Below are 23,747 nucleotides of genomic sequence, written 5' to 3' on the forward strand. Positions count from 1 at the left end.
TAGAGAAAACATTTTGTAGCAGTGGATTGCTTAGAGAGAGCCTTAGGAAGCTGCCTGTAGCCATCCCCTAATGATGAATGGACAGATGAAAGAGGGTACTGCTTTTATTCATTAGCGTCCCTTTCCCATTCTTGAATCTTCTCCCTTTTCTGTTCAGATCTGTATCATGTTTTAAAAACAGAAATGTCTAAGTGTAACGGAGTTACAGATTAAGATAGTGTACAGTGAAATTATTAATCAATACCATGTTCATAACTGCTAGCAATGTTTGCCACAGCAAAAAACAATGCTCTTCACGTTGCGTTGTTCTAATTTAATAAATGTAGCTGCTTATAAGTTCAGGGTAGAGTGACCTTGGAAATTTAGATTATAAGGAAGTAGCACAGGTATTACTTTCCATTTTTTAAAATTCTCCTCAATTCGAACATGGCTGACAGATGAGATTAAAGATTGCAAACGTTTGTACCTAACCCCAGCTAAGCTCTGGGTTAATGAAACAACCCGCAGTTGGAAAGTTGGTGAGATAAACAGTTCTTCGGTGCATGATTTATGGAGAACTGCTCTGTGATGCAATGTTTCTATTGAAAGAAATTCATAATAAAAGCTGTTTATAACGGCACTAGTGCAATTTGTGCTGAGACATTCTTGTTTCTTTTTAATATTCTGAGGTATTGGATATGAGACACGGAACCCCTCATCTCATATGGTGACCATCTACATACACACACACGGATGGGGAATATTTTCTTGCCAGCTTAGACCATCTTACCAATTGCCAACAGTGTGTGGAAAGGCTCGGGTCGTAGGAACTTCCTTCCCCGTCCCCTCCTCTGTTAGGGTGGGCTGCCCAGCCTCTGCCACGCGTTTGCTGTAGAGCAAGAGCAGGTAACGGGGGTGGACACGCTGCTGCACCCTGCCTGCTTTCTCACTACTGTCCCGGCCGGGGCCCACTCCGTAGTGAAGGCAGCTGGAAGCTGCTTGCACTGCCCTGATGGAATGGGGTCACCTGAAAGTCAGGCGGGCCATCGTGTGGGTAAATGGTACTTTTCTTGATGTTCTAAGTATTTTGACGTTTTAACTAGGGAGAAATGATGCAACGTGATGATCTTTCTACATCGAGTAAAGCTGGGTATTTATCTGCTTCACGTTCGCTTTCAAAAATTCCACCTTCTCCTTCACTTGCCCCATTGTTCTGCAGAAACTTCACAATATACAAACATTGTAGTATTGCAGAGAGCGGAGGTAATTGTGAGAATCTGGAAGTCCACAGAACAGAAATGTAGAGCATGAGTAATAAAGGTCCTGAGATACATGGCAGATTAATACAGAAATATTAATTGTAAGGTATCTTGCCTTTTTATTTATTTATTTATTTATTTAATTTCAGTTAGCCTCTTACCATAACTGTAATATCATTTGTCTGTGCAAATTTACTTGTAAATGTCACTCCAGAAGACATTCAAGAATATGAATGTGAATCTGCTCTCAAAAACTGATGTCTCATTTTCTCTCCTCTCTAAGGCTTTATTCGTGCTCTAATTCTGTTGCTAAATCAGTTAGCGGTGGCTGTTGTTTTTTCCTGTAGAAATTATTTGTTTCTTTAAATTGTTTTCACATAACAAATCAAAACTCTCTGATGAGCACAGATGAGTTTAAGACATGCTTTTCAGATGTGCAGTATATTCAATTATTTTTTCCTACAAATGATGCTGCTAATCTGCTATGCTCTCAGATGAGTGCCTTATTAAAATCTTCAAATTTTATGGTGCCCACTAGTAAAAATGTGAAGTAAGGAAATTACCAACCAAAATTCCCTGTTTATTCAAGTGTAAATTGATACTTACAAAATATACGCTGGTTTATAGCCAGGATTCTGAAATTACAGCATTGTCACTTAGGGACCCACCATAGTAATAAGCAGGCAGTAAGCTAACGTACTTTTAGAAAGTTTCTTTCTTTCTTTTCCTTTCGTTTCATTTAAAGTTTTTGGTCTACCAGATGACACACAAAGGTTAAAAGTTACCATTTTACTTGAATGCACAATGGAGAAAGATGGAGAGGGAGCGCGTTCAGTTACAGCACCTTCATTGTCAGTAATGCGTGTAGATTTCATGAACTTGAAAAGAAGCTTAATTAATATAATTATTATTATTAAATATTATTATCTATTTAATTGCTAATCTGTATGTGTGTGTATAACAAATCCTTTCTTAGCTTATGAATCAATGTAGTAATTTTCAGTATTTTGTGTTGATTAACTTTTGTGTAATTAACATGAGCATTTATCTTGCTGGCTTTTTGTATGCTCTTTATATGCTTGTGTATAGCTCGGCAAGGAAACTTAACTTGCCTTATTGGCAAAGCAACGGCACTTACTAATATAAACTAAACTAGCGTATTAAACTAAGCTTCTGTTTCTTTCTTGTTTTTTTTTCTTGCAGAGCTGGAGTGGACCAGAGAAATTACTTGCTTTAGATGAACTCATTGATAGTTGTGAACCAACACAAGTAAAACACATGATGCAAGTGATAGAGCCCCAGTTTCAAAGAGACTTCATTTCCTTGCTCCCAAAAGAGGTGAGAAATATAGGTTAATACTGGACTGTGCAGTACATCAGCTGCCACCTTTTAAAAACTTCCATGCTAATTATGGCATTCAGTTTTGCCAACGTAGTGATGTAAACTGATGTTAGAGGTCCACAATTTGGTACGCTTCCATAACATGGCTACTGTAATTTCAGATTAACATACCTTTATCTCTTGATGGGCATTTAGATGCATGGAAATAAGGATAACTCCTTTAAACAAAATCCCAGTAGCTTTAAAAATATCTCTGTATCTTAATTGGGCTGATTGTGCTCTTTTTTTTGGAGAACTAATCTGTTAGGGCACACACACACAAAAACTTCCTCTGCATGCCAGACCTTTCTGCACGTTATTCTGTAAGTATAAGCATTATTGTTTAATGCTTTAAGGGGTAGGGGTTTTGTAAATATTATCTTTGAATTTATTTTAAACAAACTGAGCCCTAAAATCTCTACCAAAAAACCAAAAAGTAAACGCAGAAAAGCACTTCTCACTAAGGATAAAGCCAAACCCTAATTAAGCAGATACCTTACAGTAAATCCTTTACTGCAAATCAGATCATGTTGTATCAGGTTAAAGAGAAACTAAGATTTAGATTTCAGCGTGTGTGCTTTTCAGCATGTGTAACTAAATGCTGTCCACAGAAGAGTAATTCTTGATGTCCTCACAACTAGAACATGAGGGTGGATATGAAAGATTACAAACCCAAGTTGCTACAATTATTAAATGAATGTATTTGAGTTCATTTAGAAATGGTACTTCTGACCTTGATTGATTTTAGGGAATTGGAAATTGTTTTGGTATTTGGAGTGGGGAGGAAGTCTATTTTCTTTTGCCAGATGTACCGCCTGTTGGGTTTTCCATGTGAAAATTTTTATGAGGGCTGAAGTCTTCGTTAAGTCTTCAGTTTTGTAACACATTACAAAGCAAGTTCTTAGAAGATATTCTGGTGCTAGTATTTGGTTGCTGCATTTAACATGGTCTTGTTACCTGAAGGCTGTTCTGTATCTCTGTTCCTTGACGTTTTTTCTGGTGTATATCCTATTTCTGAATACTTAGATGTACAAGACCGTTCCTTCCTTTTACATACTGTCATGTCTTCACGAGTCAGGAAGTATCACGTGTGGCCTTCCCCTGCTGGTTAGCACTTGTAAGGGTTGGAAGCGATTCAGGCAATGAGTGTTAATGTAGTACACACGACATGGGGTTAGTATTTACAGAAGCACTTCCTGTGGCAGCCTTCTTCATAAGTGGAAAGGACACTGGGAGGAGACTTTAGGAAGACCTCTGCATGGTTGCCATGTTTCTAGAGAAGCTGCCCAAAGCAGCCTTCGTTCAGAGGCGGAGGAAGGCAGCAAGACTTTGTACTTCGAGAAGACAGAAGATGCCACTTCTGCATCTATTAAATCTGGAAATTTAATACAGAATTGCCATCAGTAACTCACAGCTCAGTTGTCTTTGCATGATTTAGTGGCAAAACTAATTCAAGTACAACCAGTGATCTAGTTACGCTGTAACTAATGATCATGTTGTTATTTCAGTTTTAGCAATTTCTTCACAGAAAAGATACGCTATTTAGCTGTAAAACTTCTCATTTATGTTTCTTGACTCCATTGTAAGCTACTTGTGTTTAATTTCTTTAATTTATTTTTAGTGTTTGTTCTTGCCTCTTGAAACCAGAATATTGTCAAGCACTTAGCTTCATGAAAGGCTGACTTCACCAGTGAAGCTGGCTTAAATAATTCTAGCTTCTTAACCCCCAGTCACTGTCACCAAAATTAACCAAGTTAAACAAAAAAACTCATTGAGCTAAGTCCACCATCTCCTCTCCTTTTTGAAGATCATTCTTCACCCAGACCTCCTAAGTGATGCTGTCTCCTTCTACTTACTCTGGCTGCAGTAGGGGGTGACGAACTGAGCTGTGGGGGCAAGAATAAGTTGTTAGGGTCTGTAGTTCTGTAAGAGGCTTCCCTATCAAAGCCAGCATCCTGTGAAAACACGCTCTCCTGAGTTGTCGCTCCGCATTAACATCTACAGTTATCTCCAGTGCTGTTGGATGCAAAGCAGTGATTTTATTACCTAACCAGAACAAGAAGATGATTTGGACAGGAGGACTTTTCTTCAAAAACATTTTCAGCAATGCAAAGACAGTGACTTAATAGCTGAATAACCAAGAAAATGTTTGCTTGCCTCCTGAGGAAACATGCAGTCAAACAGTTAATCTGAAATTAATACTCCTGGTTTTTTGCAGAGACTTTAGAAATAATTCTTGAAATTACTTGTTTGTGAAAACCAGGTCTAGAAACCAACAGATTAGGAGCTTTGCTGAAATCAACCAATGAAATTTTGTTGGTGCCGTGTGTGTGAGTGAAGAAGACGACTGCTTATTATTGGGTATTATTAACACTACAGCAGAGAGTAGTCACAGTTGAGTCAAAGGTCAGATCTTTGCTACCTGCAGTTTTCTTATAACTAGATCCATGAGCTGAGACAAAGGGACGTCATCTTTTATGCACTGCTAATCTTAAAGTCAACTGTGGGCTATGTTGACCCTTGATGACTATTTAGATAAATATAGTCTAAAATAAATGTCACCCATATGTAACCTGTTTTAGAATCTGTTGGCTTGCAGGTTTTAATTAACACCATCTTAGCAAGCGTCCGTATCTGTATAGATAGGACAAGTGATATTTAAACAAACTCTGCTGTCAGTTAAGGAACATCCAGCAAAAACGGAAAGGACGTCTTTCATGTTTGAGTCTTGCCGTGTGCAGGACTATCTGATGTGTGTTAGGAAACAGCACTTCTTAAATAATTTTACATACCAGGAATTAAGACAGAAAGTCTAAAAGGACGGGTACAGTTGTCGCTCTTGTAACAGAGAGACATTTAGGATCTGGTGTCTATTACGCTAAATGCTGACTCCCTGAGTAGGGACAGAAGGAAGATTCCTCACCTTTATCGCCTGGGGTGCATACGGGATCCAATGCATAACTTCAGACACAGGTCCCTCAAATGTGGACTCATACGTGCTCAACGTGAGCTGCAGGTGATGACTTGCAAACAAGATGTGTGTGCAGTCGAAATGCAAACGGTTCTGGCGTACTGAATTTTTATTTCCTGCTCAGTCACTGGCTGGTCTAGATTACCGAAAGTAAATGTTTCTCACATAGTAAGGTCAAAAATCTGCTGAGGTCAACAGCCTACGGTTATGACTTCCTTACTGAATTTCAGTCTGTGCTGCTTTGAAGAGCAGATTCTATTTATATACTTCATAACTCCAGATAAAAATTAAATAAAAAATCCTAAACACTAAAAGATATGTGAAGCAGAAGTAAAAGTGGATGATCTGATTTCCCTGACAACTTTTGCATCCTGTTAGTTACTGACAAAGGCCTCACTGTTCCAGCATGTAAGTTGTTTTCTGCATCGCTTTTTATCAATATTGTTCTTTCTGCAGAGTTTTTAGCCATGGAAGGGACTTCCCTGCCTCTTCTGTTTCTCTCCAATGACTGGGGAGATGCATTGTTGCTGTCAAGCAGAAAAAGCTGTACTTGGCTATCATACCCTTAAGGATAGCTGTCCCTGTATTTTGGATTGTGTTTTAGATGCTTCTGTCCCTGCTTAAGACTTCAGTACATCTGAAGATATTTGTGGAGATTTTGGGGCTTTTATCACGGTCATTGTATGGCTTAGCTCAGTCAACTGAGGTCTGAATTCGCCCAAGAACCTGGAAAAGCCACATGGAAAAGTTCATCTTCTGTTTATCTTCTGGTGCTTATTGGGATTTCCCATATGTTTTTGGTAACATATGGTGTACAGTCTTGAAGTTACACATTTCAATCCTTCTGCATCCCAGTTCATAAAACTCCCTGTAACGCCACTTAGGAGTGTGTTTGCATTCTAGTCGGAAAATGAGCGATACGTATGCTGCATTCCCTACAGCTGCAGAGTGCTTTTGAACTCAGGTACACGTAGCGTTTACTTCTTCTGGATTCAGGCTTACTGAGTGATGTTACTCATCACAACATACTTTCGCATCTGCTCACACGGCGAGTGTTGTATTTTCTAGTTAAACTCTCAGAATAACTTTTGGTATACTTGTTAGCTAAAATAACATAGACATAATTATTTTAGTAATGATTCTGTTAATGGCTCAAAGTAATGTGGATTACATTTTAAAAAAGATAGTAGTGATTTCAGCTGACATTTACTCTCTTGCAAATACAGGAATCATTTCTGATGGGATGTGTGTGGATTTAGTTACGTAAGATGATTGTTGTGCTCATGCGCCCAGTGGAGTAAACTGTAGCTCTGTTAAGTTTCTGAGATTGTTTAATAATTTATCGTTTCAATCTTCTGTATTTCAGCCCCTGATGTGTGATAATACTTCGAGTTACTTCACTTTTCCTTTCAAAAGCAATGCAGATAATACACTTTTTTTCTTTTTTACAGCTGGCACTGTATGTGCTGTCATTCCTGGAACCCAGGGACCTTCTGCAGGCAGCCCAGACATGCCGTTACTGGAGAATTCTGGCTGAGGATAATCTTCTCTGGAGAGAGAAATGCAAAGAGGAGGGTAAGACTGAGCAAAAAGATGGATGTAATGGTCAAAGTGTTGCTGTCGTTAAAAAGTGCAGTTCATTTACATAATAAGCTTAAAGTTTTATGAAGGCAATTCGGGTGACTTTAAATTTACTGCTAGTGATGCTTTGAGCTACGTGGTATGTATCTGTGGTGAAAGTAAGAAGCAGAAATAATCCATGGAGTACTAGAAATGAAACTAGAGTTAAGTGTGAACATCCTATTTATAAAGTATACTAGGTGTATGTTGTATTTTGTATTCTAAAATACAATTATTTTTGCTTTTTAAGGTTTTTTATTCAAAATGCAACCAAAGCAAATAGGAGCTGAGATGTAAAAATGATACGAGTATAGTCTCGCAGTTTGTAAATAACATGGAGGGGAAACCGTTTCCGTGGTCGGGTAGAAGGGATGCTGTAATTTCAGGTCATTTGTAGGAAAATTAACAGAGAAGTGGCACATGGTAGGGGGAGGAGGTGCTAACTTGATTGCTTAGAGAGGGACACACAATCCATAAGCCACATGGGTATCGCCCGCTCGTGCTAAATCAAGATGATACGGTGGTTCAGCAGTAATATGAATGGGCAGAAAAAGGCTCCCAGGAAAGTAGCCATATATTTGAGCACATGAAGAATGTAAGTTTTTATTTTTAAGGAAAATTATATGAACAAGGAGTCTATTCTGGGGAGCAGAGCACATGCATGTGATCTCAGAGCAGTATCCTTCTTGGACATGGGCAAACACAGGGACCTGTCCAGGCTGCCTCGGAGTATGGGGACAAGAACTTGTGAGAGGTCGATGCAAAGGCTTTAAAAAACATGACAATGTGAATGTAGCTGGCTATTTGTAAAGGCACCTAAATTAATTAGTTTTCTTTCGCAGTGGAAACCAGGTGTCTAACCTCTTAAATCTTCTCTAAAGCGTCTCCTCTTACAAATTTCAGTGAAAATGCATTAAGAGGACAGAATGAGAAGAAGGTTGAGAGGGGAATGAGCCTACATTTGTGAGCTTAGAAGTAAAAATAAATATGGCCAGGCACGAGAGTGCAGACAAACAAAACGGTATTGTAGACCGCTTAGATGTAGTGAGGTGCTCAGTAATAGGAAGGAGCAGTTAATTCAAGACTTGCAGATAGAGGCACCAGAGAAGGGGCTAAAAGCAGAAGAGTGAAATCCACATACTGGCAAGAGATAAGACTCTTGCTAGTAATGAGATGCAGTGGAGAGAGGAGCTGCATAGAAAAGAGAGATGGGTGAGAGGATTGTAAAAATATATATATATATATCTGTAGTAGCAAGGCTAAAACAAAGCACTACCGCTTAAGTGTCGATTCAGAAAGGGCACAGCTATACTTAAATTCCAGCCAGGAGAGGACAATGCCAAAGGCACGCAGCCCTTCGAATCAAGAAGAGAATTAAAAGCTCACTAATGTCAAGAGTCACAGTGAACTTCAAGGTAATGAAGATGGGTGACCAGAGAGGAGGACCACAGACAGGAAGGTTTACTTTTTGAAGGGTTCCAAAGTGAGCGTAGGAGTGGTTATGGAGTGTGTTGGATGATACCCATTTGAAAAAGGCAGTATTCTGCTACACTGCCTCCGAAAGGGGGGCTCAGAACAAGCTAGTAGGTTGCCAGCAAGGAATGATGAACTAGAGCATTTTCAGCCATGATTACAGTAATGATTACGCCTAAACGATAAGGAAAGGTGTAGTATAAAGAGCTGAGGAGCAGGGCGGTGTCTCTGACGCACAACGCAAATACTGGCATGCAGGAGTTGTTACGTAAAGGAGTATCTAATGTCAGAGGTCACTGTAAAGGTTTGGGAGGGAGAGAAGTTGTTTTCTTTGGGGTGGCCTCATCTCTCCCCCTCCCCCCTTTGTTAAAAATTCATTTTAGGGATTGATGAACCATTACATATCAAGAGGAGGAAAGTAATAAAACCAGGCTTTATACACAGTCCGTGGAAAAGCGCCTACATTAGACAACACAGGATTGATACCAACTGGCGGCGAGGAGAACTTAAATCGCCTAAGGTAAGTTTCTGAGCTATGTGCATAGTGCCGTGAACAAAGCAGGATCAACTTGTAGGTTTTGGGTTTTTTTTCCTTCGGACAAGCCAGACTATCCATGCACAACAAGCAATGTATTGTTACAGAAAAAAAAAAAAATTGTATTTTATCTTACCCTGGGTTTACATTAATTTCTGAGCACCGTATTAGCAAATCAAAATGTGCTTCTTCATACAGCAGAATTCTTTCACTGCTGTTCTAAAAATTTCTGTACAATTTTGTGAATTCCTATAAATATGCCAGTGTCTTTGAGACAGACAATCTCAGAAACTTGACTGGAAATACTTATATTTAAAATTAAACATACACACACATATATAATATATATAAATACATATATATGTATGTATTTGTAGAGCTGGGCCATGTTGCAACATAAAAATACTCCACAACTATTCTGTGATCATTTCATGCTTTATTTTATACATATTCTTCTAAATTGAGCAGTACAAGACAATAACTTCATTCTGTGTTACGATTTAAAAAAAGAAAAAAAATCAAAATTCTTTCATGACATTGATGTGTTATCATTACATCTTTTCCAATATGAAGATATGAAGCAATACTTCAAACCTTTTGTAAAATAAAATAGCAACTGTCTAATCAAACCTGGTATTGAACATGCAGCCAGAAACATGAAGAAAACCCATATTCATAGCCTTTTAAGGTTTTAAGGTAATTTGCCTGTTTTCTTGATTATTGTACAACAAAATAATAAAAATAAGAACAAAAAAGCTCCCGTGAAAAACCTATGGCTATATCCTGCTGTTTATTTGGCCGTGACTTACGTACATCTCTGGCAACGGCTCTATTTCTTGCCTTGATACGCCACATCAAGTTATCTTTGAATTATTATTAAAATTACAGCCTCAGGCATTATCCAAATGCCCATTTCATTTCGATGAACATCTTGAAAAGCATTCAGATACCTTAAATAAAAAGTCCTCATCCTATGTATTCTGATAAGGATTTTTTTGCTGTATTGCAGTAAAATATACTGAATTGCAGTTTTTCCCAAATCAAGCATTGAAAATCCCACCTCTATAAAGCAACGTTCCAATCCACGTTTCCAGCACATTAAATTACCGCTTTTGTTTGTATTTAATTGAGTTAATGGTTTTCTAGTTTTTGACTTTGGTGCTGCCTGGCATTTAATAGATTACAGTGCTTGGCTGGTAAGGAAAAAAAATAGCTAGAGTCAGCCTTGACCACCAAAATACAAATATGCAGCAAATAATACAACCCCATCCTTTTTATTCAAGAACGAAACAACTCTTAAAAGGTAAAAGTAACTCAACTGAAAAATAAAGAGATGGAATAACTGCAGAGGAATTGAGCAATGTCCAGTTACTAATTCAGCCTGCTTTTATTAGTGATTTTTCCTGGTACTTTTAGGAGGCTTACAATAACTGTAGTGTGCTTGCTAAGCAATGCAGTATCACTCCGTGGAAGAAGGAAAATACCTTCTTTGGTCCCAGCTGGCGGTAAATTAGACTTGACACACGGGATTAAGGGGCTTTATTATTACTGAAGCAACTCTAGCATTTTATAATTTATGAATCAGAAGAGCACTTTGTTTCTCCTGCTTCTTTCTAATCTCCTGCATTAAATTGTGACTGTACATTTTTATGTTCTTTGTCGTCAGGTGCTCAAAGGCCATGATGACCACGTGATCACATGCCTTCAGTTCTGCGGGAACCGAATAGTGAGCGGCTCTGATGACAACACACTGAAAGTGTGGTCAGCAGTTACAGGCAAGGTAAGTAAGTCAGTCGCTTATTTTGCTGAATTCCTTAGGAAATGAGCTACAGGTAAAGCACTGGTATGTCAAAAATGCTGCTGTGCCATCGGACTGCACTGCAGGGTGGTCTTCAGTGCCGTCTGGTGCAAGAATTGGAAAAAGTACTGGTAAACATTTGGGTCATCTTTTCCTACACAGAAACTAGTCTAGTTCAAAAAAGTCACCTTGATGTGAAATTGCAATGCTGCTCATGTTACCATCGGCATATATCCTTGTTCTCTTGGCAATTCTGCTATTCTTGTGGAGTCGTTTGTGACACGGATTCTAAAGAATTTGGACAGATACATTACTTTATCTTCCCTAAACCTTAATTTAGCCTGCTTTTACCCCTCTAGATCTCCCTTTCTCACTTGTCTTCTAGCATTCTTTCTGTTGTTTTCAAGTTATTGAAATGGGGTGTTCCATTTTACTGGCTCTGATTTCAAATACAGTTTGTTTTTCTTTCTAAGCTACTGTATTGCTGAGCCACCAAAAAAAAAAAAAAAAAAAGTAACTTGCTTTAGGTTTAAATATTTCCTATTAAATTAGATCCAGCTCAGGCAGGAATTTAATAAGCTTCAATAATTTAATTTTGGCTTAGAGAAGCAAAACAATATGTGCAATCAAAAAGACAGTACTGAACATTTCACTCATGTTAGAACATCACAGCTACTCAGCGCACAGAGTTTTTGGTTTAAGGTGACTGACTGACTGTGCTCCAAGGATATAGAAAAGGCCTCAGGGAAATAGTACTTTTTCCTTCTAGCCTAGTATTGTGTGTACTTAGTTTTGTTTTAATGATATAGTTACATGAACAACAGGACAGCTATTGAGGATAACGTGTTTAAAACGTAAAAGGTATCCACTTTATAATGCTGAAGCTGAACGTATTAAGCATTTGTCTTTGCATGCCTAGAAGATCCTTGACAGGATTGTAAATACTACTGTGGGGAAGAATAAAATTAAAAGCAATAGGCAGCCTCACCCTGCCTCTGTTGGCTTCCCTACAACGAACTGTCTAGTGAAGGAACCCATATTGAAATTTACATTTTTTAATTGAAAAGGGCAGCCTAAGCTCAAATGAAAAATGCTTCCTTTGTACATACCACCCTCTCAAAAGCAAAATGTTCCTTTAAATATATAAAATTGATCATAGTAGCATGACTTAACAATTCCTGTTCAGTAATTTTTTGGAAGTAATTACAAATCCTAGTGTGACTATTTACACCAAACCTTTAAGAGAGCCAGAAATTGTATATGAACGATGGAAGAGTGCTGTATCAGCCCTTACGCTTACTGATGCTGAAGAATTAAAATAAAAAAACCCTAAAGGTTGGTTTGTGCAAATGAACATGACTAAATAATTCCCTTGACAGATGAAAAGCCCAAAATAAGGATTCTGTGTTCTTACTGCTTTAGAAGGATGATTTCTTAAAATATGAGCAAATCGGTTAAAATAAAAAAAGAAACATGGAAACTGTAAAAGTGAATAACAACTATGAACTGAAGAAGATGGATTTGATAGCAGTGAATTAAGTAGGAGCCAGGAATTGCATAAGACTGGTAAAAAATGTTAAGAACAGGAACTCTATGTACAGCAAAAAAGCAAGGCATTTTCAAGGATGTTAGAAAGAACAGGATATTAACAACAGAAATTAGTATACTATCACTGATGCAGAAAAAATATTTATTTTGGGAGAAAATTCATGTGATGGAAATAGAGCATGCAGTGATAATAGAACACTTCATTTCAGCAGAAACTCACAAGGATGTTAAACAACAACTACCAAAGTTACGGTTTTTCTTCTTACAGTTGATGCAGATAATCTGTATTTGATGATTTTTTTCTAAAGTAACCTGTGGGGTAAAATTGGCATTTTTTCAAAAGGTATGAGCACAAGAAGATCCAAAGGACTGCCAGAAAGCTACAATGTGTCAATATTGAAATGGAGTAAGCTGAAAGACTGGGTATTTAGGATACATTATCTCAGATAAAAAATACTGGACTATGTCAAGAGGAGTCAACTAACAGTTAAAGGAAGGCCACGGCAATTAATGCCACTTAGCATTAGATTACAGAAAGAGAGATCATCAAACTGTCTTGACCTCTTTTCTCGTGCAGTTACAGGTTTGACTGATAAAAATAATAGTGCAGAAATAGACGGCTATGTGCACTGCGAGACTGTATCCCCATGACATGACTGAAGAAAATAGAGCAATGTAAAAATCAACATGGCACATATTTAAATGGGTTAGAAAGTGGGTAATTATAGAGATCATGTTGTTACTGTAGATGCAGAGTCTTCATGGAGTATCTTTCTAGAGGGGTCTTGCAAGGATCTCTTCTTATCTGTGCTAATTAGCACTTATTGCTGCCTGGTGAGAAAGCACATGTAGTCATTACTTGCAAGGAATACAGGCTGAGAGACGGAGACAAGTCATTGTTCCAGAGTGAGGGAGGTTTTCTAGAAGTAGGTGTGAGCAAACACTGTCTCTACATGGTGAGAGATCATGTCATACGTTTGTGATCAAAGAAGGTAGGCTGTGCTTATGTGGTGTGGGCTTCTCTCCTGGGCAACAGTAAAGTCTCAAAAAGGTTTGAAACGTGATTTTGCAGTATCGATGCTGTAGCTATGGCTTACGGAATGCAATGTTTCTTGGATAAACAAACAGAAAAATAAAAAACAGTATATGGTTTATAGATGGGTGGTAGAACTACTAAGTGAATGGTCTCTCCAGTTCTAACACTTATGCTTCAAAAGGGAGTTGGAAAACCTGCAGTGAGTCAGGAAAATGCCTGAAGGCTGCAAAACATGGCCTGTATTGAGAAATTTGGAAAGACACTTTAGTTTATCAAGGGGAAGATTATAGGGAAAATTCCTTATAGTCGAAGTACTGACAATGGAGAGAGAAATTTGATGAGTATTTTCTAAAAGGTGGGCTTTTTCAGTTCAATTGCAAAGCAGTCTCCAGGGGTCTTCTGGCTCTTGCTATGAAAGACTACTGTTACCTCCTAGATTACTTTTTCTTAAGTTTCCATTCAACTCTGTCAAAAGGGTAACTAAGCAAAATATTTCTTTTCAGTGTTTGAGAACACTGGTGGGGCATACAGGCGGAGTCTGGTCATCACAGATGAGGGACAATATCATCATCAGTGGCTCTACAGACCGAACGTTGAAAGTCTGGAATGCTGAGACTGGAGAATGCATACACACCTTGTACGGACACACCTCCACCGTGCGCTGCATGCATCTCCATGAGAAAAGGTAAGGCTCTGTCCAAAGCTACAGCCACAGTTTGGCTGGTAATATACACTTGTGTTCACAAAAAATGCCGGTTAAACTTCGGTACCTCATCCAACATTGAGTGAAATACAAACGAGGTGAAGCATTCACACTAAACTACATAAATCAACACAAGGGAGGAGATGATTAATAGCAGCAAAAGCATAAGAGTACTAACTAAAGAACAGAAAATTGAGTCATGTACTTTATAAAGTCACATTCTGCGTTATTTCAAAACTAATTCTTTGTTACGCTGTGATCCAGTCTCCCACACTCTGAATAATTTCTCCTTTTTGTCAATGTTACAAACTTTTACTCATTTTACAGAATGACTTTTTAAGTATTGTCACGGCAGTGTTTTACTAAAATTTTAACTGATTATATCATAATTTCTGCAATAGTAAACCATGTCTCGATTCAATGAACATTGGCAAAGTTCTTTTACTTGGCTGCGGTGTGGAGCTGTTGACAGCGTGCCTGTTAGTTGCATTTTTTCTTTTTTTGAAGAATTATGAGGTTTTTCTGTATTAATTCCATAATACTAATTCCTTCTCATTTCTGTTCTTGCCTAAAAAAGCTTTTAAAAGTATAAACTGAAAAAAAATCAAGCAGAATCACTGTTACTTTACTAAAATAAAAACTTCTAAAGATCTTCTTAGTTTAATTATTATAATTAGTTCACTCAGTCATTAAAACAGAATGCTCATAGCACTAGCTTGAGCTCAGCATATTCATAAGCTTTCATAGATAGATATATCTAACAGTCCACGTAATTTCTCATGGCATCGTTTTGCTGTTCAGGAATGAAGTGCCTTTTTAAATACTGATTGCTAATTACATCAAATAGATGGATCCTGAGGAGGTGAGTAGAGAAAGGAAGAACAACACTCAAGTCATTAGCGACCCTAATAAAATGTCATCCCAACCAGATCTTTGGTGGCTAGTGGACTAATGCTATCTAATGTCCCAAATTAAAACTCATAACTGATTTATACCCAAGTCTAATTATTCTAATACTTTTATGTCTGATGCTAAGTACAGGAGGGGTTTTCTTGTTCCTGCAGAGTGGTCAGCGGTTCTCGAGATGCTACACTGAGAGTTTGGGACATAGAGACAGGCCAGTGTTTACACGTTCTGATGGGCCACGTAGCTGCAGTTCGGTGCGTTCAGTATGATGGCAGGAGGGTTGTAAGTGGTGCATATGATTTTATGGTCAAAGTGTGGGATCCGGAGACAGAGACCTGTCTGCACACGCTGCAAGGGCATACTAACAGAGTCTACTCATTACAGGTATGTGATTTTCATCTGCCGCTCTAGTTTCCTTAAGTAACATTTAAAGTTGGTTTATTTCACCTTGTTTATTGAATTGTGGGTACCTACTCCAAAATTATACAGGCCACAAGAATATAGAGGCATCTGTGATATCTCCCCTCTTCCATTTTTGTTACACTAGTTACATGTCATCTTAATTTAGAGACTGAGATTTTTTTTAGAGGGGCTTTTTTTTTTAAAGCACCCAGTATAATGAACCCCAAATCTCTATACCAGCAAGTTAAGTAGTTTTCTGGGTTGTTCAGTTGGGGTTTTTTTGAAATCTTGCATGTATTTTGGAGCTATGGTTTTGGCTTCCCTGAAGAAATTCTGATGTTACTATTTTAAATAAATCAGATGATACAGTAATTGAAAATGTGCTTAAAAACCCGACTGGATTAATGTTCTCGATTATGCAGAACTGTTTATCTGTATTTTGTAGTCCCATCTTCCAGTCCCAAACTGTAACTCACAGTAAGGCTGAACCTAAAATTTTAATGCCCTGATGTAAATCTCCAGCCTTCTACTTCCTCTTGTCTGGGTAGAGGCCAGATCTACAACTGTGAGGCTTTGTAACAGAGACGTGTTACTGTAGATGCAGGTTATTATGGTACTGCTCTGTGGCACGGCTCTGTTGCCTACTAGTCACCCGACTGCTCATCAGAACCATGCTGGTGAAGATATACATAGGCCTCATACAGGCTCTTCTTACCTTTACCAACCCAAAAGATCATCTTGCTCATTCACAGAGTCAAAGCATCACTTCCAGGCGCTGAAAGGCGAAATAAATTAATTTCATGCTTGTGCCTGTTGTCACCACAATCTGGCAGGACTTAAAAAAGAAATTAACAAAGACAGTTCAAAATCAGGAAATTGCATTCAGCATGTAACTACTCTGGTTTGTGGCTCAGAAAGCGAAGCTCAGTGCTAGAGACATTTTTCATAAATGCTTTCATCATGAGGTATCTCTCACCATAATAGACTAAATATGAACAAAATACCTAAATGGTTTCCTTTCCCAAAATATGTAGTAAAATTTATCAGAAATCTCAGCTTGTCCCTTACATTCATATGCTGAGGAGGATTCTCTAGACAAGCAGCAAACAAGTTAAAACGCTGTACTACCTACCTATCTCTTAAAAATATTCCAAAGGTTGTATTTCATCTAGGGCAGTTCAGGAACAGTGTGTTATTCTGCCCTATCTTCACTGGTGGCTCTTGTTTTGGCCTATGAATATTCATGTCTTGCTCTGATACTGTAGTAGTAACGGATCAAATAATTGGGTTATGTTACACACCAATACTATTTACACCCTGTAAATGGAACTTGGTATTGTAAAACAAATTTCTGGGAGGCAGGAGGCTACAGGTGCTTACAGTTTTAGGACAGAAAGATTCTTTAAAATTGCATGGTGAGCTCCTGCCCTTTGGCCTGAAATAGCCCCAAACAGCAGAACTCCCACAAATAGAATAATGAGGCTGAATAACCGGCCTGTCCTCCCATCCCCACTCCATGGCAGGTTCTATTATACCTCAGTATTTCCCCATTTGTAGACCCTCTAACATTTTCCAGAGATCCTTATGTAGCAGTTGAAGGCTACTGACCATGTTGTCTTTTCTTACTCTTTCTTAGCTGCCTTTGAAGTAATCCACGGATTCTCAGGGTTCATGGATAACAGCTCAACCACTAATCCAAACCGTTGTCTGTTTGACTATAGCAGTATCAGAGTAAAGTTTTTCTTGATGCCCAGCCTTAAAGCTCTCTGTCTGAATACCTCATGTACATGGAATACAATTAATTTGCAGGAAAGGGGGAGAAGAACTCAAAATTTGTTACATCAATCTGGTTTAGTTCTGTTTAGGAAAAAACTTTCTGTAGTGTTTTCACCCAGCAAGTCTGTTGGACTACTTAGCACTCCTCATCCTTTTATCTGAAATCAAATTATTTCACATCCTCTTTTGAAAGCAGGGTGCCCAAAACAGGATGGAAAATTCCAGTCAAAGTCTTGTCAATGCTTACTAGAAGTGAAAAGTTATTTTACATGCCTTATATAGCATACCCCTATTTCAGATACCAGAGTGGGGGTTTTTTTAGTATATTTTCACTGGAAATGCAATGTATACAGCAGATAAGCAGTCTGTATGTGTCAGTTGCTATCTACATTCTTTTGAACCTAGGTGCCATGCTCAACCATGTTTGATCACAGAGATCTATGATGTTAGTTTTCTGCAGGTTTTATAACGAGAAGCAGTCTCAGATAGTTGACGTCCCTTAATTGCGTTCTTTCTTCACCGTTATTAGATACCAGTCAGTCCACATGGACAAGTTGTGTCGGATTGCCCTAGCTGTAACAAAGGCTCCTGCCCAGCCTTTATTCTCCCAGGCTGCAGCTGTACTTTCATTCATTGCCTGCCAAGCTCAGATCTTCACAATCTTCTCTTGACTTTTACACTCTTTGCTTTGGGTCAGTTGTACCATTTCAAATGTCACCCAAATCCTAATGAAAATACTAAATGCCAGACACACAAACACACGCACACGCGTGCACACACACACCCTCCCCCACCCCCTGGAACTCTTTCTGATACTTGTAACCATGCTGTGAACAAAGTTCTGAATGGGATAGTATCCCTGTGTCAAATTCGCCCCCCTCTTTGTGAAAATACAACCAAGACATCTGCTGTTTCACATGGTGTTTTACTCTGTGACAGAAAAAAATCATATTGGTTAAGATCATTTTCCCACAAATCTGTTTGCTGCTACTTACCACATTGCTAAGGGCTTACAACCAGATTGTTAGTTCCTTCTGGAAATTGAAGTTAGGCTGACCAATCCATAATTCCCCATCTCCCATCATCATCTCCCTCAATAAAGAAAGGAATTGTATTTGCCATCTGAAACCTTGTCTGTCTTCCATGGGTTCTCAAAGATAGCAGCAGATGCTCTGAGATTGTCTTAAAACAACTTGCCTTATGTGGGTTTTTTTCCCCATTCTAGCAAAAGCTTGTACTCAGTTGTCAGTGGTGTTAGTGCTGTGAGCCTACACTCAGATGGCTGAGGACTGAAGTAAAAAAAAGTTAAATAGCTGGCCTCACTTGGTGTTTCCTTCCCACTGAGCATAAATGAGCTTTTTTATTTTGGCCTTCTTCTTGTTTGGTGGTTTTTTTGGCGTTTTTTGTTTTTTGGTTTTTTTTTAACTGAATAGTGTTTTATCATCCTTAACATCTCTTGCTAGTTTTATCTTGTTTTGTGCCCTGCCTTTCTGATTTTGTCCCAGTGTGCTCTTTTAAACACATCTATTGATCTCGTTTCTACTTTTCGTACAATTCCTTGTGCTTTAGCCAAGTGGGTCTTGGTAATTTACTACACTTCCTATCTTTCCTTCACAGAAGGGTAGTTTGGGTCTTTAAGAAAGTGCCAACTCTCCTGAACTCTTCTTCCCCTCAGAGAATAGATATATAAAAACCTCATGGGAAGGAAGTCTCAATTTATTGAAGTATTCCTCCTTGAAGCCCACTGGTTTTATTCTACTGCTGTTTTTCCCTCCTTTTTTGAGAATTCTGGACTCTTATGTCATTGTCACTATCTCTCAAGTTACTTTCCACCTTTATATTCTCTACATGTTCAGTCCTCTTGGTCAAAAGTGTCTTACCTCTTAGCTGATTTCTCTCCGTGTTCATGTTCTACATCTTTTTATTTTATATATGACATGCATGTTAGCCTGTATACCTTTCCCAACAATAACTAGGAAGTTAAAATTCCTTACTGCACACAATTATGATTATAAAATGGCTAAACCCAGCATTTTTCCATTACATCCCTTCCATCTTCCTATGTTTTGGCTTCTGTGTAGATGATTCTGGATTAACATTGTTACCCTTCTCCAGCTTCAAGTCCCTCTGACTTGTGAAAAGCAGGTTTGGCTTGTTAACTTCTTCATTAGGAAAAGAACATTCTCTTACTATTGCACACTGCAGTATAGTCAGGATTCTGTTGTGTTTAAAAGAGTTGTGTTACATTTAGAAGACCAGTGGTTCAGAGTCTTTCTCCTTGAACCATGTACCTCGTAGACCATGTCTACAGCAGGAAATTACACTGACCATGAATCACCTGCTCTGATACCAAACATGGCCATCTCTACTGAGACTGAATTATTATTTTGTAATGCAGCTTCCGAATATATATAGTATCTAATGTTGCAGTTAGTGAATTAAATGCTTAATAGCCTTCTTCATACAGAGCATTGCAAGATCCTAATGTAATTGTTTGTAATAGATTTACCTTTCTTGTAGTTTGATGGTATCCATGTGGTGAGCGGATCTCTTGACACTTCCATCCGAGTTTGGGATGTGGAGACAGGCAACTGCATTCACACGCTAACAGGCCACCAGTCTCTCACAAGTGGAATGGAACTCAAGGACAATATACTTGTGTCTGGGAATGCCGATTCTACAGTCAAAATCTGGGACATTAAAACAGGACAATGTTTACAGACATTGCAAGGTGAGCTTAAACTACCTTCATGTAAATCAAGCTGCCTGCAGTAATCTACGTTGCAGATTCTATATAAAAAACTTTAAAAATTACATACAAAGAAACAAGCACGGACCACTTACAACTTAAAATATTTTTCTGATGACAGCTCTATGATCTTTCTCTGAATTAGAAGAACAAAATGTATTTAATCTAATCTATTCAAATCACTTGCCTATTATGGAAGGCAGATGGTCTGGACTGATAGCAATTTGCTACGGGTATATTAGCCTAATAAGCCACAGAAATATGTAGGAAATGACATCTCGAAACAGTCAGTCAACGTATTTATTTAGGGGTCACTTGGATGTTTCAAAGCCTACTGATTAATTGGATCGGGAGGCAAAGTACACTGTCTGTTGCAATAAATCAAGAGAAATGAGTGGAAGATGCTTTCTTTATTTCAGTAAGAAGAAAGATTTCCTTTTCCATTCTGACAGTTGCCACTCAGGCATCGTGCACACGAACACATTGTTTTGTTTCCCCACACAAAAAAGGTCTTATATCATTCCCATATATCATATGCAGCATCGCTGGCTGGAGCAGAAAATTAAATTTCACTGTAAAGCAAACTCTGCGGTTTTAACAGTATATATTTATATGTCAATATGTAACTGTCAATATTTACTGATAGAGTAATCTCATAATAACACTTCGAAGGGACTTGGAGACAAATGCTTACGGCAGTCACCTCATTCTGGGTGGTTAAGTTCATTTTCATGCATGTCCAAGTCCACACTTGCCCTACTGTTTGTATGCAACAAAACGAGATCACTGTAACAAAGAAGGAGGTATTGGGAATTTTTCTATACCTGCATTCACTTTTTGAAAGCACAGCAAGGCTTCTGTACCTTTTAATGCACAAAAACTGAGTTAACGCATCTAGGTAGAAAAAGCTGTATGCAAATAGCTAGGTATTTATTTTCTATGCAGTGCTGTCTGACATTGCTTTCTAATTACAAATAAAAATGCTTTGATTTACTGTTACAGGTCCCAACAAGCATCAGAGTGCTGTGACCTGTTTACAGTTCAACAAGAACTTTGTAATTACCAGCTCAGATGATGGGACTGTAAAACTTTGGGACTTGAAAACGGGTGAATTTATCCGAAATCTAGTCACATTGGAGAGCGGGGGAAGCGGAGGCGTCGTGTGGCGGATCAGAGCTTCTAACACAAAGCTAGTGTGTGCGGTTGGGAGCCGCAACGGGACTGAGGAAACAAAGCTGCTGGTGTTGGACTTTGACGTGGATATGAAGTGAAGGGCAGAAAGATGAATTTGTCCAAATGTGTAGACGATGTTCTCCTTTCCCTCCCCCTGAAAAAAAAAGAAAAAAGAAAAAAAAGAAAAAGGAAAAAAATCCCTTGTCCTTGGTGGTGCAGGATGTTGGCTTGGGGCAACAGATCCTAAAGACCTACAGTACAGACTACGAAGGAGAAGACAAAGATGACAAACTATAACTGACAAGAGAGGCATTTGCTGTCTCGTCACATAAAAAAGGCTACACTTTTGACCGGGGCAGCTTTGCAAAAATACGACTATTTGAAATGAAACCAGGTGCAATTATTTCTTTACTTTCCTCCACCTGCTCCTTGAGCAATTTGGAGGTGGAAAAAAAAATTGTTACAGTTCTTGTTAACAGGTTATTTTACCATAAAGATCTTGAAAGAAGCTGCACGGGTGAGCCTGCTCGTGCACCCCTGGGTCCCGGCAGCCCCTCCGAGCAACACGCTCTCTCTTAGCCCCGCTCTGAGCAGGGGGTTGGACCGGACAACCTCCAGTGGTCCCTTCCAACCTCTATGAGCAGTCACTGGTTGACTTTCAAAAACTAGAGAGCATCTGCAATGGAAAAAAAAAACAACCAAACAAAAGTCCATTCCTGGTGTGGAAAAGCTAAAATATTACTGTGAATTGTTTTGTACAGTTTTATCAGAGCTTTTTCTTTTTTTTCTTTTATTCCTCTTTTTTTTTTGCCAATTATTGCCAATGTCAATCACAGTATTAGCCTCTGTTTAATCTATTTACTGTTGCTTCCATCTACACTCTTCAACGCATAAGTTGCTCTGAGGTGGCAAGTTGTCCTGGGTTTTGAGTCCTCTGATGGATTTAATTCGCAATGCTGGTGCTAGAAGTAGGTCTTCAATTACGGGATTGTTGTCCCACCCCTGTACTGTATTCCCAGTGGCCAAACTTATTTATGCTGCTAAATGAAAGAAAGAAAAGCAAATTATTTTTTTTTATTTTTTTTTCTGCTGTGACGTTTTAGTCCCAGACTGAATTCCAAATTTGCTCTAGTTTGGTTACAGAAAAAGACTTTTTGCCACTGAAACTTGAGCCAACTGTGCCTCTAAGAGGCTGAGAGTGGAAGAGTTTCAGACAATTAAGAGTGAAGTTTGCCTGCAAATAAAGAATTGAGTGTGTGTGCAAAGCTTATTTTCTTTTTTCTGGGCAAAAATTAAAACACATTCCTTAGAACAAAGCTATTGCAGCCTGTTCTGTGGGGAAATTTTTCTTTGTGAGGGCTGTGGTGAATGGAATGAACATACATAAAAAACTGACAAAATTTTTAAAAAATATTATAAAATACAAAAATGAAAATAAAGTTGCTGGTCAGTCTTAGTGTTTTACAGTATTTGAGAAAAAAAACAACTGTTACAGTTATTGCTGGGAGGAACTGACATAGCAAAAACTTATGTTTTTGTAAAGATGTCACATGCAAACAAAATGAGAAACGAAAGAGTCAAATGGTTTGCCTCATTCTCCAAGAGCCACAACTCAAGCTGAACTGTGAAAGTGGTTTAACACTGTATCATAGGCGATCTTTTTTCCTCCTTTTTTTTTTTTGTTTTTGTTTTATTTATAGTCTGATTTAAAACAATCAGATTCCAGTTGGTTAATTTTAGTTATGTAACAACCTGACATGATGGAGGAAAACAACCTTTAAAGGGATTGTGTCTATGGTTTGATTCACTTAGAAATTTTATTTTCTTATAACTTAAGTGCAATAAAATGTGTTTTTTCATGTTAGTATGTCTGGTTTTTTTTTTTTCTATTTCTTGTTGTTAATTTAGTATCATATGTCCTACGAAGGGTAAAGCAGGTCAAGTTGCTCAGCTTACTGATAGATGATAAAATATGTCACCGGACTTTTTATGTAACCCTTCCACAAACAGGTGCGCAAGTGTCTTCCCCTTCAGTTGCCATACAGGATTTGTCACATGGGCTTTGACAAACATGCGGGAAAGCCATTAGCTTCCTGTCGCTAAGACCATGTCAGGATTTGACTCTGGAGGGAGTTAGCTATAAAAAGCTGCTCACGTATGTAAAACTTCTTCCGATAGCATCTTGTAACTGTATCTTAAATTGAAACTTGATGTTTATTATTTATGGATTTCAATCAATTGATTGCAGTCTGACAGCAGAGAATAAATCCATAAATACAACTAAAATCAAAGTTAGGATTGTAGGAGAGCTTGAAATAAAGCTTCTGAAGAAGAAAAAAAAAAACCCACATCATTCCAGATCAGTCCAACAGGAGTTTTATCAGTGCCCTGAAACCAAGGTAAGTCATCAGCTGTCTCAGAAACTTACCACTTGAGTGT

The 23,747-nt window shown here is 38.3% G+C and overlaps 1 protein-coding gene across 7 annotated transcripts in view; it reads left to right on the forward strand.

Moving 5' to 3' along the window:
* FBXW7 (F-box and WD repeat domain containing 7) overlaps positions 1-23,164 on the forward strand; it is a 196,065-nt gene extending 172,901 nt beyond the window's left edge. For all 7 annotated transcript variants that reach the window (XM_072861852.1, XM_072861851.1, XM_072861848.1 and 4 more), the window contains 8 exons: positions 2,442-2,576; positions 7,041-7,164; positions 9,066-9,202; positions 10,884-10,997; positions 14,103-14,284; positions 15,367-15,592; positions 19,907-20,117; positions 21,138-23,164. In XM_072861852.1, coding sequence (XP_072717953.1) covers positions 2,442-2,576; positions 7,041-7,164; positions 9,066-9,202; positions 10,884-10,997; positions 14,103-14,284; positions 15,367-15,592; positions 19,907-20,117; positions 21,138-21,406 — 1,398 coding nt within the window. In that variant the 3' untranslated portion in view covers positions 21,407-23,164. The remainder of the gene's footprint in view (positions 1-2,441; positions 2,577-7,040; positions 7,165-9,065; positions 9,203-10,883; positions 10,998-14,102; positions 14,285-15,366; positions 15,593-19,906; positions 20,118-21,137) is intronic.
* Positions 23,165-23,747: the final 583 nt, after the last annotated feature.

This window comes from Ciconia boyciana, chromosome 5 (assembly GCF_034638445.1).
Source record: "Ciconia boyciana chromosome 5, ASM3463844v1, whole genome shotgun sequence".
NCBI classification, from domain to species: Eukaryota; Metazoa; Chordata; class Aves; order Ciconiiformes; family Ciconiidae; genus Ciconia; species Ciconia boyciana.